This window comes from Acomys minous, assembly GCF_964271855.1.
Source record: "Acomys minous genome assembly, chromosome: 17".
Taxonomy (NCBI): Eukaryota; Metazoa; Chordata; class Mammalia; order Rodentia; family Muridae; genus Acomys; species Acomys minous.
In genome coordinates, this window is record NC_140500.1 from 43,934,378 (window position 1) to 43,953,533 (window position 19,156).

Below are 19,156 nucleotides of genomic sequence, written 5' to 3' on the forward strand. Positions count from 1 at the left end.
GGCTAATAATAAACGTTTCTTAGGCCTTCTAAATTAACCACAACAATATCTATTGCTATTAGTCTATTAAAGTCAGGATAAGCAGCAATAGGACACAAATCTGTGATCTCAGCAGTTGGGAGGTGGTGTTAGGAAGTCCATGAGTTCTAGGCCAACCTGGACTATATGAGACTGTATCCAAAAAACAAGCACACACCTTTAATAATTCCAGCACTTGGGAGGCAGAGGCAGGTGGATCTCTGTGAGCTCAAGGCCAGCATGATCTATAAAGTGAGTTCAGGACAGCCAAGGCTACACAAGAGAAACCCATCTCACAAAACCAAAACCAAAACACAAACCCCCCTAACATAGACAAAACAAGAAAGAAGGGATGCCGAAATGAACTGACCATCTAAGAGAAGAAAAATGTGAAGAAAATAAGCTCACATAAAAAACAGGTTTTCCTAAGAACCATCTGTTGGTGGTACTTTCCTTGGGCACAGGAAAGCAATCTCACATTGAGCCTCCTGGTTCACTGTAAACCTCAGCCTAGACTGCCACCGGAGACTCAGGCCTTTAGGGTAATATGAGAGGGCCTGGGGCAAGCCTTGAGGTATCTGGATTCAGGCTTGCCTCTCTCACTTGTTTATCACGTCTTCACTGGGTATTTTCAGGTTCAAAGTCCTAGCTTTAGTGAGCATTCAGGCTAACCCAGTTTGAGGGTAACAGAAGCAAATTTTTAAGACAAAAGCAAGCTACACTGACAATTTCCAGATCCTTTGGCATATTCCAGTGTTCTCCCTCTGTCTTTCCCTTTTTATTTTATCTTTTTTTTTTTTTTTTGAGACAGGGTCTATGAAACCCTGGCTGGCTTGGAACTCTCTATATAGACCAGACTAACTTTTTTTTTTTCGAGACAGGGTTTCTCTGTGTAGCCTTGGCCATCCTGGACTCACTTTGTAGACCAGGCTGGCCTCGAACTCACAGCGATCCGCCTGCCTCTGCCTCCCGAGTGCTGGGATTAAAGGCGTGCGCCACCAGGCCCGGCCAGACTAACTTTTAATTCAGAGATCCATATGGCTCCGCTGCTGGGTGCCGGGATTAAAAGTTGAGCTGCACCATTCCTGTCATCCCTTTTTTGTTGAGCATAAGTTCAAGATAGTAATCAGGGGACCAAGGAGGACTGTCACCTCTCACTTGCAATGCCTGGAGGAAAAGTCTGCTAGCCACCCAGTTCAAGTTCAAATTCCCCACTCTAGAGATGCAGTGTTGTCTGCCTACAGCCACCCTGCCAGGGAGCACGGCCTCCAAAATCTAGGGGTAGGGTGTCCCTGGAACTAGAAAGACATTTCTGAGAGTCTCATTTCCCACAACCGAATAAAATCAGAATTCCTGAAACAATAACGGAATAGGATTCTGCTGTCTCTTGGTAAGTTGCTAGAAATGAGCTTGTTTGAAAAGCTTGTTAACACAGGACAGATGCAGAAAAAGAAAAAAGTCTTATGGATAGACGATGGTGTGAGTACAGTGGGATTCTACATGATTAAGCAAAGAACGGAGCGTGACCTTGGATGTGGGCAACGGAACGGAAGGACAGCAAAGATACTCTGTTGAGTCAGTGGTGCCTGCCAGGGAATGTAACTCAGTGGCAGGGCTTACCTACCACAAGACCACGGGTAGGAAAAAGTTCTGCTCAGTCATACCACATGACCCCAGGGAGTCCATGAAGAGAGAGAACCAACCTTGGCTGATCAGAGTTGAAATAATGACTTTGGGTGGAGGCTGGGCTGCACCCGGCTGCACTGCACTGGGCTGGTGAGGACCTTGGAACGCCTTCACCTACCATGTGCAGTCGAGGCCTTGACTATCTGCGCTGAGGTGCCAGAACAGTTCGTGATTTACGTCTACATAAATAATAAAGGCAGTGTCCTTTCTATGACCTGTGGATCCCACCAACCTTCTCATGATGAGGTTTTCAGGGAGATTATTTATTCTTTTACTTGTTCTTCGTGTATTTACCCAGTGCTCGGGGAATCTAACCCAGGACCTCCTGGTTGTCTAGGCAGGAACTGAGCTGCAGCCTTCCATAGTGATTTTTTTTTTTAAATGCACTAGGGGCAGAATGCTGGAAGCATGCCAGGCCGACCCTAGAGGCCAAGGCTGCTGGCCCTGGGCCATGTCTTAACATACACATTCCTTGGCTATCTCTGGCCTCTTTGCCCCTGGGATTCCATCTCCCTCCTCTTTCTCCTTCTCCTCCGAAGCGGCCCAGGTCTGGAAGGCTTCTGACCGTTGCTGAACAGTGTAGCTGGCCTTGCTGGGTGTGCCCGCCTGGAGGACAGCTAGTGCTGATCAAGCTTATCTTGGTCACATAGCCTCCCTCTTCCATTCTCTCCCTTCAGTCCCAGGACTTCCTGCTTCCCGCTCTCGGGGAGCTTCAGCTGGTCTCCAGCTTTGCTCTTCTCCCAAGAGCCAGTCCCGATAAGAGCCTACTCTTTGAGTTTGCACGTCAACCAGAGCCTGGACTTGCTCTTATCTGTCCCCCACACCCCATCCCCGCCCCCACCTTTCGGGATCAGCTGCTGGTCCCGTTCCTTCCCGCCCCCCCCCCCCACAACCTGGGGCTTCCTTTAATTTTCAGACATTCCCCTATGGTTCTTTGCCAGTGCCTGGGGATAGACGGCCCCAAGTCACAAAACCCAGTGGACAGAGCACGTTAGGAGCAGGGCAGAAAGTGAGGGGGTACCGATCTTCCCCCACCTCCCAACCTCAGGACGCAGACGGGAACGGAGTCGGGCCCAGGTACTTCCTAAGTGCGGGATACAGGTTAGTGTGGTTTTCATCCACGGTGCCCTCCCTGGGAAGTGCGTGAGGAGCCTCATTTCGCAGAGGCAAGAGTCGCGACACGAGGTTGGAAAGCAGGCATGTGGTCGCCTGGATCTGAACAGCAACTTCCCCGGGGAAACGCCCTATTTCATCTGCGGGGGCCCGAGGCTCCGCCACACCCTCTCCAGAGTTCCCTCCGGCGCCCCGGCCCAGGAGGGTGCGGGGCTGGATGTCGCCGGGGAGGGCCGCTCGGGAAAGGCGGCCACAAAGCCCCGCGTGGCAGAAGCGGCAGTGCGGGAAACGCGGGCCTCGAGGCGCAGCCCCCCGCGGCGCGCGCAAACTGCGCGGAACTACTTCAGCGGAGCGGCTGCGGGGCTAGAGTCCCAGTAGCGCCCGCATAGGGCTCGGCTGCGAGTGGGGGCCGCCACAGAGCCGCGGGGGCTCGCGGGCACGGCCACGTGCTCCCCGCCGGGCTCGCACGCTCAGACGCGCCGGGGCCGCGGGGGCCACCGGCAGGCACGCGCGCCCCCCGCGCGCACACACTCCCGGGCACGCACGCCGGCCGCCCCGCCCCCTCCCGCGGCGCCCCGCCCTCCCGCGCGCCCCGCCACGCCCCCGCGGCGCTGGTCGTCGCCCTCCTATTGGCTGCCCGGTGCATGACGCGCGGCGCCCGGCGCCGCCCCTCGTCAGTCACTCGGCGGAGGCGGCGCTGGCGGGGACTAGTCTCGTCCGGAGACTGGCGGCGGCAGCGGCGGCGGCGGCGGTGGTGGCCAGAGCTCGAGCCCAGCGGCGGAGGGCGGGCGGGCGGCGCGGGAGGGCGGGGGCCGCTCCGCGACGCTGCGGACCGCACTTCTCCTCTGAGCGGCGGCGCGCGCAGCTGTGGGGCGCCGGGGGCCAGCACGTCCATGACCATGGGCGACAAGAAGAGCCCGACCAGGTACCTGCCGGGCGCCGAGGGGGCGGAAGGGGAGGGCGGCCGCGGCGGGCGGGGACGCCGGCGACTAGGCCGGAGCGGCCGCGCGGGGGAGGCACGCTAAGATGGAGACCCGGGGGCGGAGGGAGGCGGTGTCGCTCCGCTCGGGCCGGCGGCCGTGCGCGCCGCAGCCATGGCGGCTCCTCCTCAGCCGCCCTCCGCCGTCGCCGCTCCGCCCAGACAAAGGGAGATTTAACCAGGTGGGGCGGGCGGGAGGGCGCGAGCAGGGGCGGGCAGCGCGCGGCGCCGGCCCCCTCCGCGCCGCCGCCCGGCCGTCCCGGCTGCCCGCCGCCTTCGGGATCCGGCCCCGCGGCCCGCGCCGCGCCCCCGCCGCCCCGCGCTCGCGCCCACGAGTCGGCCCGCTTCCTGCGCTCGGCGCGGCCCCGCGTGAGCCGCCGTCGCCGCCGCCAGACGCTCGGTGCCCGGGGCCGAAGGGGGCGCCCGGCTCCGCGCTACCGGTCGGCCTCTCACCCGGGTATCCGCCAGTGGGGTGGATGGGTGGTCGCCCCGAGAAGTTTCCAGCGTCGGATTCCTGTGAAATGACGACGGCTCACCAGCTCCTGTTTTCTCTCCTCTCTCCATCATCCCCTCGGTTCCCTGCTCCTCGGAAGGCCAAAAAGACAAGCAAAACCTGCGGCAGACGAAGGCTTTTGGGATTGTAGCGTCTGCACCTTCAGGAACAGCGCCGAAGCCTTTAAATGCAGCATCTGCGATGTGCGGAAAGGCACCTCCACCAGGTACTGAAAGACGTGTGTGTTAGCTTTTGTTGAAAGACTTGTTTTGGCTTTATTGATTTATTGCGCGGAGGGCGGAGGAGAGAGGAGTGAGTCGTACTTTTATTATTATTGATCGCCCTCTTGCCAACTTGTTGATTACGACCCTCTTTTGCATCTGGGGATGGGCGCTGTGGTTCCGTAGTGTGCCATTTCTAGTTGGGTGCCGTGCCTCGTGCCAAAATAAAGGATTTATGGGAGGGAATTTTCCCATGTTTTCCTCTTGTTTCAGAAAAGACACTGGATTTATTTGACACTTGGCATCCTTTGGCTTGTAGGTACTGGCTCCCAGAGGGGAGAGAGGCAGTGGCGATATTGCTATGAGTTGGACTTTAGACCTTTTGTTTTTTGCCATGTGCAGAGTGGTTTTAATTTGTCCCGAATTAGTTTTTCCCCCTGGGTTTAATGGTGATATGGTAGTACAATAAGACTGGGTTGGCCCTTTTTCTGTTCTTAGTTACAAATATCTCTTCTTGTTTGCACTTGCCATACATAGTGGATGGAAAAGTGCATTTGGTGGGCGCTTGCTCCTGATGCAAGATCCTGATGTCCTTTTTGTTATTCGCTTATGCAGAATGGTGAAGTGTGAGATATTGAGGTGAATAGACTTTTGAAGTTTGTTAATGGTTTTGAAAGAGTTTCTTTTGTATTGATAAGAGTGGTTGGCTGCATATGATAGCAGATGAATTGGAGCTACTGTTGAGGTAACATTAAAATAGACTTGGGTAAAATGTAAAAACTGACTTTATAGTCTTGCAGGTGTCTTAACTTTTATTTTGAATTTCTTTCTGTTGCTAATGGTTAAGTTAGTGTTCTTGCTCTCCCTTAAAGGTACTGTCTTTAGAGCATACGTGAAAGTGAGAGTCAGCTTAGGACCCTTCAAGAGAGGTTGAAGGTCAAAAGTTTCATTTCAGCAGGTGCTTGCTTCTGAATTGGTGGTGTCCAGTTGGGACTGTAGTTCCACCTGGATGCTCTGAGGGACGGGACTCGGCAGGGTCTCATTGCTTTACTTACACCTGAGATCAAGGATCACCTGCCAGTCTGTAACAAGAATGAGTTGCCTCAGTTGCTGAATGTTTGTGAATGACACTAACTCTTAAGAAATGAGACCTTTGAATCAAAACTCAAGCCTCCTGGGTGCTGGGATTGTAGAACCAGTGTCACTGCACCCAGCTAGTAGATTTTATTAAGTAAGTTCTCCTCAATTTTCTGTATCTAGTAAATACATTTAGTTAAATGGAAAACCCATTTTTGTGGGTTTTGCTCTGCTGTCTAAAATTGGGGGCTCCATAATGCAGCATGAAAGTTTAGATACTTAAATCAGTAGTAGCTGAATATTATTTATGAGTAATGTTTTTTTTACATGTAGAATCCCACCGAGGCCAAAGCTCTTTATTGTGGTTTTGCTTTGAGTGTTAGTGTAGCTGATGTTCAAGTAATGACCAGGAAGCTAGTAAGAACCTTGCTGGTGAAGAGAAACTAAAGATAAACTCAAAGCTTGCATCTGATGTAGTGCTGGGAATAATTATCTCATATTGAAATGCTTTTCAGTTTTTACTTTCAGTGAAACTTTTATTGAAAAACCTGACTCACCAACTTTTTGGAAGTGAGTGAGAGGTGTTGGTTTAAGATTTTGTTTAAAGTTTTCAGAGCCACAGATGATAGCAGTGAAATTTTAAAGGAATAAATTGGCATGTTAGGATATTTGAGAGTCTATCAATTCAGAAAAAGAATGAAGTACTATCTTTCAGGCTTTTCATGCAGTTGAGTCATTCAGCAGGCTTGAATACAGATTTCACAGGTGTGAGACTTTTAAAATACCAGTTCATGATACTCTTTTTGGACAGAGCTTGTTCAGTTTTGGTTGCTGTCATCAATCCTTTAATGTTTCAGATCTGTTCAGAAGTCATCAGTAAGTGGAAAGCAAGTGACATGCTTAGTTTTCTGTGATACTCATGGGTTTATATGAAGAAGCAAACATGATCAGTGTTCATGCTTTTCTAGCCACTGTAGCCCTTCACTTGACTTCTCTGGGATATTGGCTGTCATATTTCTTCTTGAGCCTTTTTCTTGTAAATAATTTGTTTTGTTTTTTGAGATAGTGTCTCTGTAGCCTTGGCTGTCTTGAACTCACTTTGTAGACCAGGCTGGCCTCCAACTCTGATCTGCCTGCCTCTGCCTTCTAGTTCAGGGATTTAAAGGCGTGCACCACCACACCCAGCCTCTTGTAAATAGTTTTTTACCTCCAAAATTTCATAGGAATTTGCCATTTTCCCTTGCATAGTATTAATCAGGTGGCAGTAGAAAACTTAATTTGGTTTGTTTTTGCAGTACCGGGCATTAAAGTCAGGTCCCTAAAATTTAAAGCAAGCTTGATGGTTGCGGTTGAGTGCTGGTTAATAGATGAAAACTGGCATATTTTGGAATAGTATGTTTGCTGACACATGGTTTTGTTGCTCTGAGCTAGTGTTTAAAGAGCCTTATCTGGTTGGCTGGCCAGTAGTTATTGTGGAGTTGTTGATTACTCTTGCCTTTATTGCTGCTGGCATCAACCAGTCAATCCAGGAGAACAGCTTTGAATTAGTGGTATTCCAGTAGGATACAGAGCTATTTGCCCTTTGTAAATAGCGTTGGTGGTCCTTAATTTAAGTAGGAAAATATTACCCATCATCTAAAGAGCATTTATGAAATTCCTAGAATATGAAAGATACTGCTGAAGGGGGGCGGTATTCTAGAAAGATGGCAGAACATGTACTCAGGTAACTAATCCAAGCTGTAAAGACTGCCAAAGTAGGATGGGAACAGTCTGACTTAGGAATCAATTAGAAGGAACCATTCCCCCATTTCTTTTGGAAAAGGAAAACTAATTTGTACAAAATCATCTGCCAGCTTTTTACTTCTGTTTCCATATGTGGTAGTATTTTTAAATGTGCAGGTAGAAGCCAGGCATGGTGGTGCCAGCCTGGTCTAGAAAAGCAAGTCCAGGACAGCTAAGGCTACACAGTAGCCCCCCCCCCCCAAAAAAAAACTCCAGGTAGAAGTGAATTATTTTAGAATAGGGACTTTTTTTGTGGAGTAGCATAGAACAGAGTCCTAGGGACAGAAAAGCCCCAAAGGAAAAATGCATAAATATTTATATACTTACTTTATTGAGGTGGTCTGGGGGCAGATGAGCTCTTTATACATTTGCTCATTCATTATTCCTGAATGATCCTGCTGGGCTAAGAGAGATTTTAGGCATAATTATGAAGAACATGTTGAGTTTGTATTTCTTTTGAGACAGGGTCCAGAATAGCCTAGGCTGGCTTTGAACTCCTGGCCTGATGCACTTGCTAGTCTCACTAGTTCTGGTATTGCAGGTGTGTGCCATTAAATCTGGCCCTCTCCAATCTATAATTACTTTTCTAACCATTTTCCATTCTCTAGTCCTTAGCTGATTTTTCAGAAAATACTTGTGTGCAGGTATGTATGTACAGGTGAGCAAAGGCATCAGATTCCTTGGACAAGCTGGAATTAGCTGCCTGATGTAGATGCTGGCAATCTAGCCTCAAGTGCTCATAACCACTGTGCTGGGCTTATTTATTTACTTACTTACTTACTTATTTATTTTTGTGCTTTTAGTATTGGGGGCATACTTTACATATCATAACATTCAGTCATCATGAGTTCAATTAAGTGATTTTTTTTCTTAGTCGTTTGAAAGAGTGCAGCTGTCACCACATTCCAAGTTTTAGAGCATGTAGATTTAGAACTTGTTGTTGTTGTCTCCAGATTTTACTTTTCTTTAACATTCGGGGGTTTTTGTTTTTGTCTTTAAGACAGGGTTTCTCAGTGTTAGTCTTGCCTGTCCTGGGCTCACTTTGTAGACCAAGCTGGCCTTGAACTCACAGTGATCTGTCTGCCCCTGCGTGCACTACCATGCCTGGCTAACACACTCATCACATAGCATGTGTGAAGGGCAGAGGATGACCACTTTGAGAAGTTGGGTCTTTCTACTGTGCCTGTCCTGACCGTCCCTGTATCTGCAGTTTGTACATGCACATGCTTGTGACATCCTTATCTACATATTTTATCTCAGTGTTGAATTGAAGGTCTTATTTAATCCCTGGTTGCTTAAATAACTATAACTGTGAAACGTTTATACTGTCTTTAGAACTTTGTGGACAGTAGAAAGAAGAAACATTTTTTTTTCCTCTGACTACTACAGTTGTAGAGAATAATGAGCTTTATAGAAAAGATACTGAGGGTATTGAATTGGACGAGTCAGAGAAGTGACTGTTGTATATAAAATGTGTTCCTCCTTTGAGAGCTTTGGAGTTTTAGATTTGTAACTTTGGACTTCCCTTATAAAGATACCCTGATTAATTCAGTTCTTTGAAAAATTACTAATTGCAACAGAAGTTTTTAGAAACCCCCGCGCCCCCCCCCCCATAATATATGGTTATGATGCTTACTGGAACCTTTTAAGAGCATTTGGCAGGACATTTCAGATAACAAGACTCTAGGCCTCTTACCTATATTTCCTGAGAATCCATAACTGTGGTTTTGCACCTTGAGTCACATTGGCTTCATTATGGCATTTGTCTTTCATAAAAACATTGGGCTGGTGGTGGTGGTGGCCCTGCCTTTAATCCCAGCACTTAGGAGGCAGAGGCAGGTGGCTTTCTGTGAGTTTGAGGCCAATCTGAACTACAGAGTGAATTCCAGGACAGCCAGAGCTATTACACAGAGAAACTCTGTCTCAAAAAAACAAAGCAGAAAGGGGGGGCGGGGGGAGAATGAGGAAAATTCCGGAGGGCTGGAAAGAGGGCTTGGTGGTTAAGAGCACTGGCTCCTCTTCCAGAGGACTTGGGTTCAATTCCCAGCAACCATAGGGCAGCTCACAGCAACCTGACATACATGCAAGCAAAGCACCAATGTACATAAAATAATAAACTATTAAAAAGAAAATTCCCTCTATTCTCCCAAAATCAGACTTCACCAAATCTTTCAAGCTGAATGCACCTTTCAAAGTTGAGAGTTTGCACGTTTCCTCTTTTATTTTTATTTTATTTTATTTTTTGGTTTTTTGAGACAGGGTTTCTCTGTGTAGCCTTGGCTGTCCTGGACTTGCTTTGTAGACCAGGCTGGCTTCTGCCTCTCGACTGCTGGGATTAAAGGTGTGCGCCACCACGCCTGGCTCTCAGGTTTATTCCTAATAGAAGTTGAGGAATTTGTTTTGTTATTATATTGAACTTAATGATTCATTGGTACTGACTTGATCTTAGATATACTTGGTGTCCTTAAATAAAGTAATTTACTTGGGTAGTTGTGGTCATTTGACAAGTTTTTATTGTCTGGGCTCTGTGTGCATGCACAGTGGTGCAAAGACAGGCAAAGTTCCTATTCTCACGGAGCTTGAAGTACTATGGAGAGGGAAGAGGAAACAGACCATTTCAACTAGTGACAGGTACCCTGAAGGGTGTGGTTATGAGGAACATAGAGGAGTGACAGTAGAGACTCTACCTACAGATGGGCAGTGCTACTCTGTGCATGTCCCTTTTTAGGTATGGTGATGCTTGCTTTTGGAGCCAGAGGAGAGTGAGTTCTGACTGTTTATGTGTGTTTAGCTTTCTTAGTCGATCATGATTACATTGCTAGTATTGGGGTCCTAGGGTATTCATGTATGTTGTATACTAAACACAGACCAGTTAATATCCTGTGATTTTCTTTTTCTTTCTTTCTTTCTTTCTTTTTTTCTTTTCTTTTTCTTTTTTCTTTTCTTTCTTTCTTTCTTTTTTTTTTTTTTTTTGAGACAGGGTTTCTCTGTGTATCCTTGGCTGTCATAGACAAGGCTGGCCTTGAACTCAGAGCAATCTGTTTGCCTCTGCCTCCCAAGTGCTAGGATTAAAGATGTGTGCCACTACTCCTAGCCTTTCCTGTGATTTCAAAAATAATAAGTAATTGTTTTTATTTTATGTGCATTGGTGCTTTGCCTGCAGGTATGCCTGTGGGTGTTAGATCTTGGAGTTCAGACAGTTGTGAGCTGCCATGTGTACATGCTGAGAATCAACCTGGCTCCTCTGGAAGAGCAGTCAGTGCTTTTAACCACTGAGCTATCTCTACAGATCTCTGTAGCCTTGGCTGTCCTGGATTCACCTGGCTGGCCTTGAAACTCCCAGCAATCCGCCTGCCTCTGCCTCTGGAGTGCTGGGATTAAAGGTGTGCACCACCACCCCCAGCCCCTTGTGATTTTAAAGATTTGTTTATTTAGTATACAGTGTTTTGCCTGCATACCAGAAGAGGGCACCAGATCTCATTATAGATGGTTGTGAGCCTCCATGTGGTTCCTGGGAATGGAACTCAGGACCTTTGGAAGAACAAGCAATGTTCTTAACCTCTGAGCCATCTCTCCAGCCCCGCTATTTTATTTTTTAAAATAGGATAGGAAATTATACACTGCTGTATTTCTGAACTGTTTTTGTGGCATATATTTATTATGCACTTCAGTAACTGCCGAAGAACTGCAGGGTTTAGAAGTCTTCCAGTGGCAGCAGCTTACCAAAGGAGCTACCAGAACCTGCCCCTTTCTTAGAGTAATAGAGTTCTGGACTTGAGCTGATAACAGTCTGTTGACTCTAGCCTGGTTTGTTTGTTTGTTTGTTGTTGTTTTTTTCTTTTTTCTCCTCATGGTATTGTCTTTGCTCTCTTGAAGTTGTGACTACATTACCTGTTTGTAGTGTACAAGTTTAAAGGCTTGATGAATTTCCATAAAGTGAGAGTGCATTTGTAACTTGGTGTTCCAGATTCTTCGTGAGGTTGGAGAACATTCCCAAAAACTCCCTGTATACTGACTGCCTCATGTTTAACATTGGCTATTAGTTTTGTTCACTGTTTGGCTGATGATTCAACCATGTTGCTGTGAGCAGGTCTTGCTATTTTACCAGTGCTATTTTATTTTCAGGCCATCTGAGTGCTCCCTCTTTGAGCATCTGCCCTTAGACTATCTCTGCTCTTTTTGGTTTTTTGAGACAGGTTTTCTCTGTGAGCCTTGGCTAGACTAGACTTACTTTGTAGACCAGCTAGCCTCAAACTCACAGTGATTTGCCTGCCTCTGCCTCGCAAGTGCTGGGATTAAAGTGTGCCCCTGCTCTTTTATTCTGAAGACAGAATCTACTATGTAGGCCAGGATATCTGAGATACTCTTGTCTTTGCTTAAACGTATGGGCCACCACAACACGTCAGTGTCTTATCCTCCCTCCGCCCTCACAACCCCCTTCCCAAATAAAATAAGATAGAAAAAATTTTGTCATGGAAGCTGTAGTGTGTCCCGCAGTCCACGTATCTTTACTTGCAAATGTCCATTGCAATGAGTTGTTTGAGGCCTTTGGCTTCTGCTGCACTTAACCTATACTTAATGTGCAGGATGGGCCCTTTTGCTGCTCCAGCAGATCATTGATGGGCTAGATGTTAGAGTGGACCAACCCAAAGCCCTGGACCTCAGAGGTAGCTGAGTTGCTCTTCCCTCTGGCAAGGTCTCCAGCACTGCCTTGCTAGCTCATCAAATGCTGCACCTGGTTCAAGCTAGGGTTTCTCTGTGTAGTCTTGGCTGTCCTGTATTGGCTTTATAGACCAGGCTGGCCTCAAACTCAGAGATGCCTACCTTGCCTCCTGAGTGCTGGGATTACAGGTGTGTGCCACGGTCCCCAGCCAAGGACTCCACTTTCAAGAATCTTGAATGAAAAGATCAGAGCATCATGCAGTACCCAGTGATGGGAAAAGCCAAATGAGATGACTGCAGTGATGGCCATGGCATGATGATGGAGCACAGAAAAGTTGATGAGCCTGGTGGTGGCGGTGCTTGCTTTTAATCCCAACACTGTTTGTTTGAGGCCAGCCTGGTCTACAAAGTGAGTCCATGACAGCCAAGGGTAACACAAACCCTGTCTGGGGGTGGAAAAGATGATTGTTTAAACTGGAAGCAGTCTCTTGCTTGAAGACAAGGCCTCATTGTTTTTTAATGTAAGATTGGTTGTATAGACTGGTTTATGCTGGTTTATAACTCAATATTTGCCTGGATTAGTGGACCACAACTGGATCTTAACCTTTTGAATCCTGTAACTAGCTTTGTAGACCAGGCTGGCCTCAACTTACAGAGATCCACCTGCCTCTGCCTTTTTCCGAGTGCTGTGATTAAAGGCGTACGCTACTGCCGCCTGGCATACTACTACTACTACTACTACTACTACTACTACTACTACTACTACTACTACTACTACTACTACTATTATTAATATCATTATTCCCTCATAACCTTCATGCTTGTATACATAAGAAAAACAAATACAGCCTGGCATGGTGGCGCAAGTCCTTAATCCCAGTACTAGGGAGGCAGAGGCATGTAGATCACTGTGAGTTCGAGGACAGCCTGGTCTACAAAGTGAGTCCAGGACAGCCAAGGCTACATAGAGAAGCCCTGCCTCAAAGGGGGGTGGGGGGGGAAGAAAGGAGAAAAACAAATGCACCTGGTTCTGCATTTGAATAGCTTAAAGGCAGTTCAAAAGCTGAGTTCAGACAATGCTTCCCAAAGGTGCCACACAGATCCTGCTTCACATTTTCTCCTGGTTCACATTGCTTTTTAGGAGGAAATCTAAATCCTGAATATTTCAAGGATTTTGTGGTTTGGTCTTTTCCTGTGTCCATCTTCAGAATTTCTGTAAGCAGAATACAACCACTTCATGTGTCCAGAGAGAGCATGTTTGTTCTATACCAAACTGTTCAGTGTTTTCTGAGTGTGGCTTGAGATGTTTCACTTCATGTATTTCTCTTCTTTTTTTTCCTTATAATTTCTTTTTAAGATTTATTTATTAAATATAGTGTTTTGCCTGCATGTATGCCTGCATGCCATAAGAGGGCACCAGATTTCATTATAGATGGTTGTGAGGCACCATGTGGTTGCTGGGAATGGAACTCAGGACCTTTGGAAGAGCAGCCAGTGCTCTTAACCGCTGAGCCATCTCTCTAGCTATTTATTTTTCTTTTATATGCATTGGTGTTTTGCCTGCATGTGGGGTTGTGTGAGAGTGTTGGGTCCCCTGGAACTGGAGTTACAGACTCCAGTAAGCTCCCATGTGGATGCTGGTAATTCAACTGGGGTCGTTTGGACATGCAGCCCGTGCTCTTAACCAGAGCGATCTCTCCAGCCTTCTCCCCTCTCACCTTTTACCCTCAAGATAGGTGTGTGTGTGTAGCCCTGGCTGTCTCAGAGATTATTACCTGCCTATACCTCCAAAGTGCTGGATTGGATTAAAGGTGTGTGCCATACCTGCCCTCCTTTTTAAGTTTTATTTATTTATTTGTTTGTTTGTTTGTTTATTTATTGTATATGAGTGCTTTATCTGTAGCACAGAGCATCAGATCACATTATAGATGGTAGTGAGCCACTATGTGGTTGCTGGGAATTAAACTCAAGGACCTGGAAGAGCATTCAGTGCTCTTAACCATCGAGCCATCTCTCTAGCCCGCCCTCCTTTTTAAGGACTTTCCCTTTTTGTGTTCCAGCTGACATGTTTGTCTTCCAGAACCTTCCATGAAGCCTTTTTGTAACCATTCTATCATGCATGTATATATTTCAGCTGTGTGTGTGTTTGATTACCTATCTACCACTATTGTCACCTTGTTGGAGGGCAGGGCGTTGGCTTTTATAGTTTTGTTTCCCTGTGTTTATTATAGTAATAAAGCCCAGCACTTCCTAGGGGTTTATAGATATTGGCTGTATAGAGCAAATAAAGACTTGGAGGAATAGTTCTTTTGGCTGTTTGTAGTGCTGGGGATTAAAAGCCATGACTAATTTGTGGTAGAGCAACACCTCCCACCCAGCCCCAGTTTTAAGTTCTTGTAAATGTTCTTTCATATATGAGTACTTTTCTCCTTGAATGTTTAAAGTTTCTGAGTTAGGTGAACATCATTTTTTATGAAGTGTGCCCTAGAAGCAATAGTCCTGTTTTCCTGTTTTTCTGGTTTTGTTTTCTAAACAAGCACTGGGACTTAAATGTAAGATGAGCCTTGGAGACAGGAAGTAGTGCATTTAAAGTAGTTCTTGAGTGCTTTTGGACTGTGGTGCTTTGTAGCACACTTTGATATCAACTGTTATAAGTATTTTCTTAGTCCTGGTGGTGGTCTTAGCAGCCAGAAGTCATTGGAAAGTCTGGAAAGAAGCAAGGGCTTGATTGTATGGCATAAACCAGTTTTGAAGAGGCAGATTGCTTGTTTGTAAATGGGCACCTAATGCAGCTTACAGATGGTCAAAGAGCACTGACCAATGTTGGAAGCCATTATACATGTCTATCACAATTTTATGCCTCCTACACGTAGGTAGTTTGTTGACCTTTTGTATCCTTTGTTCACTGTTTTGTTATAATTTTGAGTACTTGTATTCTGTTGAAGTTTTGATATAGTCACTTTATTTAGCTATATTTATATTTCCATGCAGTGATTTAATACTGTGTTGGCAAAAATGAACTCAATAAATTATAGCAGTTGTAGATATGCTATAGTGTTACTCAGAAATCCAGAGGTGGAATCATAAGATAAACAGGTGAATTGTTTATTTTTTCTGAGACAGGGTTTCTCTGTGTTATCTTGGCTGTCCTGAACGTTTGAAAACTTTGAAAACCAGGCTAACCTCCAACTCACAGGGATCTGTCTGCCTCTGCCTCCCAAGTGCTGGGATTAAAGGTATGCACCACCACACCTAGTTTAACAGGTGAAATTTTAAATCAAGGTTAGATACTGCTTTCTCGTTTCTTCTTAACCAATTTAGAATATCTGTTTTCTCTTGTGGTTGGACCAAAACAAACAAAAACCCAGCAGCAACATGGAAGCATCTGAGTTAAAAGTCAATGCGTTTTTCTGTATAATTAAAGAGCACGAAGAATACAGTTAAGAAACTTTGGCCTTTGGAAGGACAAGTGATTAAAGGAATGCCAGTTTCCTCAGCATGATGAATCTTAAAATGTGGTGGTTAGTCATAGAGAGAAAACAAACTGGATGACTGCTTTCTAAGAACAGCTCAGATGTCACTCTTATGTTGTGAGGTTTCCTAGCTCTTTTACAAAAACTCAGGCTTTGCTACCACAGGTACTAAAAGAATAGTCTGTTGCTAGAAGTCAGACTTTTTAAAATTTTGGTTTTGGTTTTGGTTTTTTGGGACAGGGTTTCTCTGTTTAGCCTTGGCTGCCTTGTAGACCAGCTAGCTTCAGACTTGTGATCCACCTGCCTCTGCCTCCCAGAGTGCTGTGATTACAGGTGCACGCCACCTCACCAGGCTAGAAGTCAACTCAAGCTACTTTAAGCCCCCAAACAAATCCATAACCCTTTAGGTGCCATTTAGACTGACTTATTGCAAGATTCAGACTTCTTGGCCAATTTCTGGGTCATTGCTGTCTAACAGTCATGGCAACATGATTGATTGGCCCAACTTAGCAAATCTGTTACAAAGTAGACAGTGGATGAAGACTAAAGTATAGTTGAGCCGGACCACTATTCATGCTCAGTTATAATTTTGAATGCCTTAAACATGGTAGCTGTGTACTCGCTGCAATATTACATTAGCACCTTGTAAATTATTAGTAAGTTATTCTTAAATTTTTAATTTTGTGGGTGGATGTGTGGCTATATGCACATAGTATAAGTGCCCATAGAGGTTAGAGAGTCACCTGGAGATGGAGTTACAAATAAGGTTGTAGATTCTGGGAAACCAAATCGGCTCCTCTAGAAGTTTTGTTTTGTTTTTTCCTTCTTCAGTGTGTAGGTATGCTGACTGTGTATGTGTGCACTATATGGGTGCCTATGGAGGCCTGAAGAGGGTGCTGGATCCCTAGAACTAGAATTAGAGATGGTTGTGAGCCACTAGGTGGTGAGTCAAATGTAAGTCCTTTGGAAAAGCATCCAGTGCTCATAATACCTGGGCCATCTTTACAAGCTATTACTTTTTACTGTTCGAGTACCCCCCCCCCCAAAAAAGATAAACTAGTTGGCCAATAGTAGTACATGCCTTTATTAATCTCAGCACTTGGGAGGCAGAAGCAGGCTGATCTCTGCGTTCCAGGACAGTCAGGACTACACAGAGAAACCAGAGGGTCACAGAGTGCGAGAGGGAGGACTCTAGAATCCATTAAGAGACCAAACAAAAATACAAACACTTATTGTCACCAGTAGAAGTTAATGTTTCTGAAGAATGTATTCATTGGACCACAAATGCTTGAGTATACTTTGTCTGGTACTGTGTTGTAATATGAGGTTGTTGTTGTTGTTCATAATGACAAAATGGGGTAGATGGCAGTACTATATGGGAAGGTATGCTGTATGAATCAAAGATTTCAAACCTTTGATATGGCTCACTTTAGATACATTTAAGACGCTTTGAGAATACTTCATATTTTCGGATTCCTTATTTGTAAGAGTAAAGTGAAAATCCTGTCTTATTGTAAATTGTATTCTAGAAGGACCAAGACTCAAATTTTTAGTCAACACTTTACTCAAACCTTCCATTGAAGATCAGATTTGTGTGCAAGGGAAGTCTTGAGTATGATTATTCTGAATATTTGTAGCTTCATGTTTCTCAGACCTTAGCATGTGGAACCCCTGTAAGACTTGTTTTATAAAGACATTGCTGAGTCTTAGTCCCTAGAGTCTTTATTAAGCTATTGTGAAGTAGGGCTCAGAACTTGGCTTCTTATGGGTTCTCAGGCAGTGTCATGCTGCTGGTCTGGGTAACTCATCTTGGAATTGCTGGTTCATTTTAGGGCTTCTTCAGCTTATTTTGGAACTCAGAGCATAGAGGTATGTAAACTAGGCATAGTAATCAAATCCTTGAGGATAATAAATCAAGTTTATCTTTTCCCCCCCATGAGCTTATCTTAAAATTCTTGGTGTACCTTGATTTTACCTTTATTAGGGACAAAAGCTAGTTTGCATACTAACCAGGTAGATCTATTGGTTTTTGGTTTTTGTTGGGCTTGTTTGGTTGGTTTTTTTCGAGACTGGGTTTCTCTGTGTAGCCTTGACTGTCCTAGACTCACTTTGTAGACCAGGCTGACCTCGAACTCACAGAGATCCACCTGTTTCTGCCCCCCAAGTGCTGGGATTATAGGCATGCGCCACCACTGCCCAGCAGTGTATTGTTTTTATATAATAATTAAACCTTGGCTTACTGTTGCTTTTGTGGAGCATAAATCATTTTCAGTTTCCTTCCTTCCTTCCCTTTGTTTCTCTGTGTTAGCCTTGGCTGTCCTGGACTCCTTGTAGACCAGGCTGGTCTGGGATTAAAGGTGTGAGCCACCATGCCCGGCCCAATTTTTTTTCCCAAAGTTGATACTTTGACTTTTTAATCATAATCTGAGAATGCTGCATCACATAAGGAAGGTGTATATTGCACAGAAGCTAAAATGTGATTACAAGGAACCATGGCATACTTGTGCAGTTTTCTGTGGGTCTGTAAATAGGTCTAGAAAATGCTTAGAAAATGATATGTAAGGGCATATTCTGAAACATTATCTTATTTGTGCAGTGCTGTGTACTATGCATATCAGTTAAGTCTTTTTTTCCCTTTAGTGTTAATACTCAAAGCCTTGGAGTTGTAGAAGCTGCTGCATAGAAAAATAACTTCCTAGGTTTTATTTCAGTAGGATAGAGTTGATGAAAGTTGATGAAACTAAATGGACCAATTAGCATGTACAAAGTATTTGGAAAACTTTAACCTGCATCTTCACAACTGTCCACCCCTTTCCAGGGCTATATCAATTAGAAGAGAGCAGTATTATAATGCTTGTTCAAAAATCTTGGAAAAAAGCCTAATTACAGAGCCTGTATGTGCAGTTAATACTGTATAGATTAAGAGATTTATTTTACTTATTCCCATGTTTCTTTTTCTTAACAGTGTTTCTTATCCTTCTCATCCTGACTCTTGGAGAAATACCTTTTAAAACAGAGTGAAAGGGCCGAGTGTGGTGGCACACACTTTTGGAGGGGGGTAATTATTACTAAAAACAAAACAAAACCCACTTGCTGAGTGTGGTGACATGCATCTTTAATCCCAGCACTTGGGAGACACAGGCAAGCAGGACCTCCGAATTTGAGGCCAAGATAGCCAGGGCTTGTTAAAACCAAGATGGCGTATAGAGTGTGGTAGAGTAAACCTTTAATCCCAGCATTGGGTGGGAGACGTGCAAGAAAGGAAGGAAGACAGATAGGCAAAAAGCTTAACACAACAGCACAACTTTGAGCAGTACAGTTTTACAAAATCTATCAAGCAACATCTGAAAATCAGGCAGCTGTCAGAAAGCAGAGTTAGGTGGGTCTCTGAGTTTGAGGCTAGCCTGGTCTACAAAGAGTCCAGACCTACCAAGGCTACACAAGGAAACCCTGTCTCAAACAAAACAAGAACAGACTGAGAGTGTATAGTATTTTCTGCCTTGAAATCAACTGTGTTCTTGGTTGACTTAGAAAATTACACAATTCTTTGAAAGAACGTTTTATGCTATCATTAAAATCAGCAAGCAGCAATGATTTTGTGAACAGTGCAGGTAGGTATATGGTGCAGTGGAAAGCATTTGTCACCTGGCCA

The 19,156-nt window shown here is 45.2% G+C and overlaps 1 protein-coding gene and 1 long non-coding RNA gene across 2 annotated transcripts in view; both read left to right on the forward strand.

Moving 5' to 3' along the window:
- The first annotated feature begins 3,593 nt into the window (after positions 1-3,593).
- Positions 3,594-19,156, forward strand: part of RYBP (RING1 and YY1 binding protein) — a 53,550-nt gene continuing 37,987 nt past the window's right edge. The window contains exons 1-2 of the mRNA XM_084764918.1: positions 3,594-3,742; positions 4,390-4,515. Of these exons, the coding sequence (XP_084621044.1) occupies positions 3,711-3,742; positions 4,390-4,515 (158 nt within the window). The 5' untranslated portion in view covers positions 3,594-3,710. The remainder of the gene's footprint in view (positions 3,743-4,389; positions 4,516-19,156) is intronic.
- On the forward strand, positions 4,525-18,931 carry LOC311587758. The gene is made up of 3 exons (XR_014775961.1): positions 4,525-5,197; positions 13,035-18,859; positions 18,903-18,931. It is a non-coding gene; the product is annotated as an uncharacterized lncRNA (long non-coding RNA).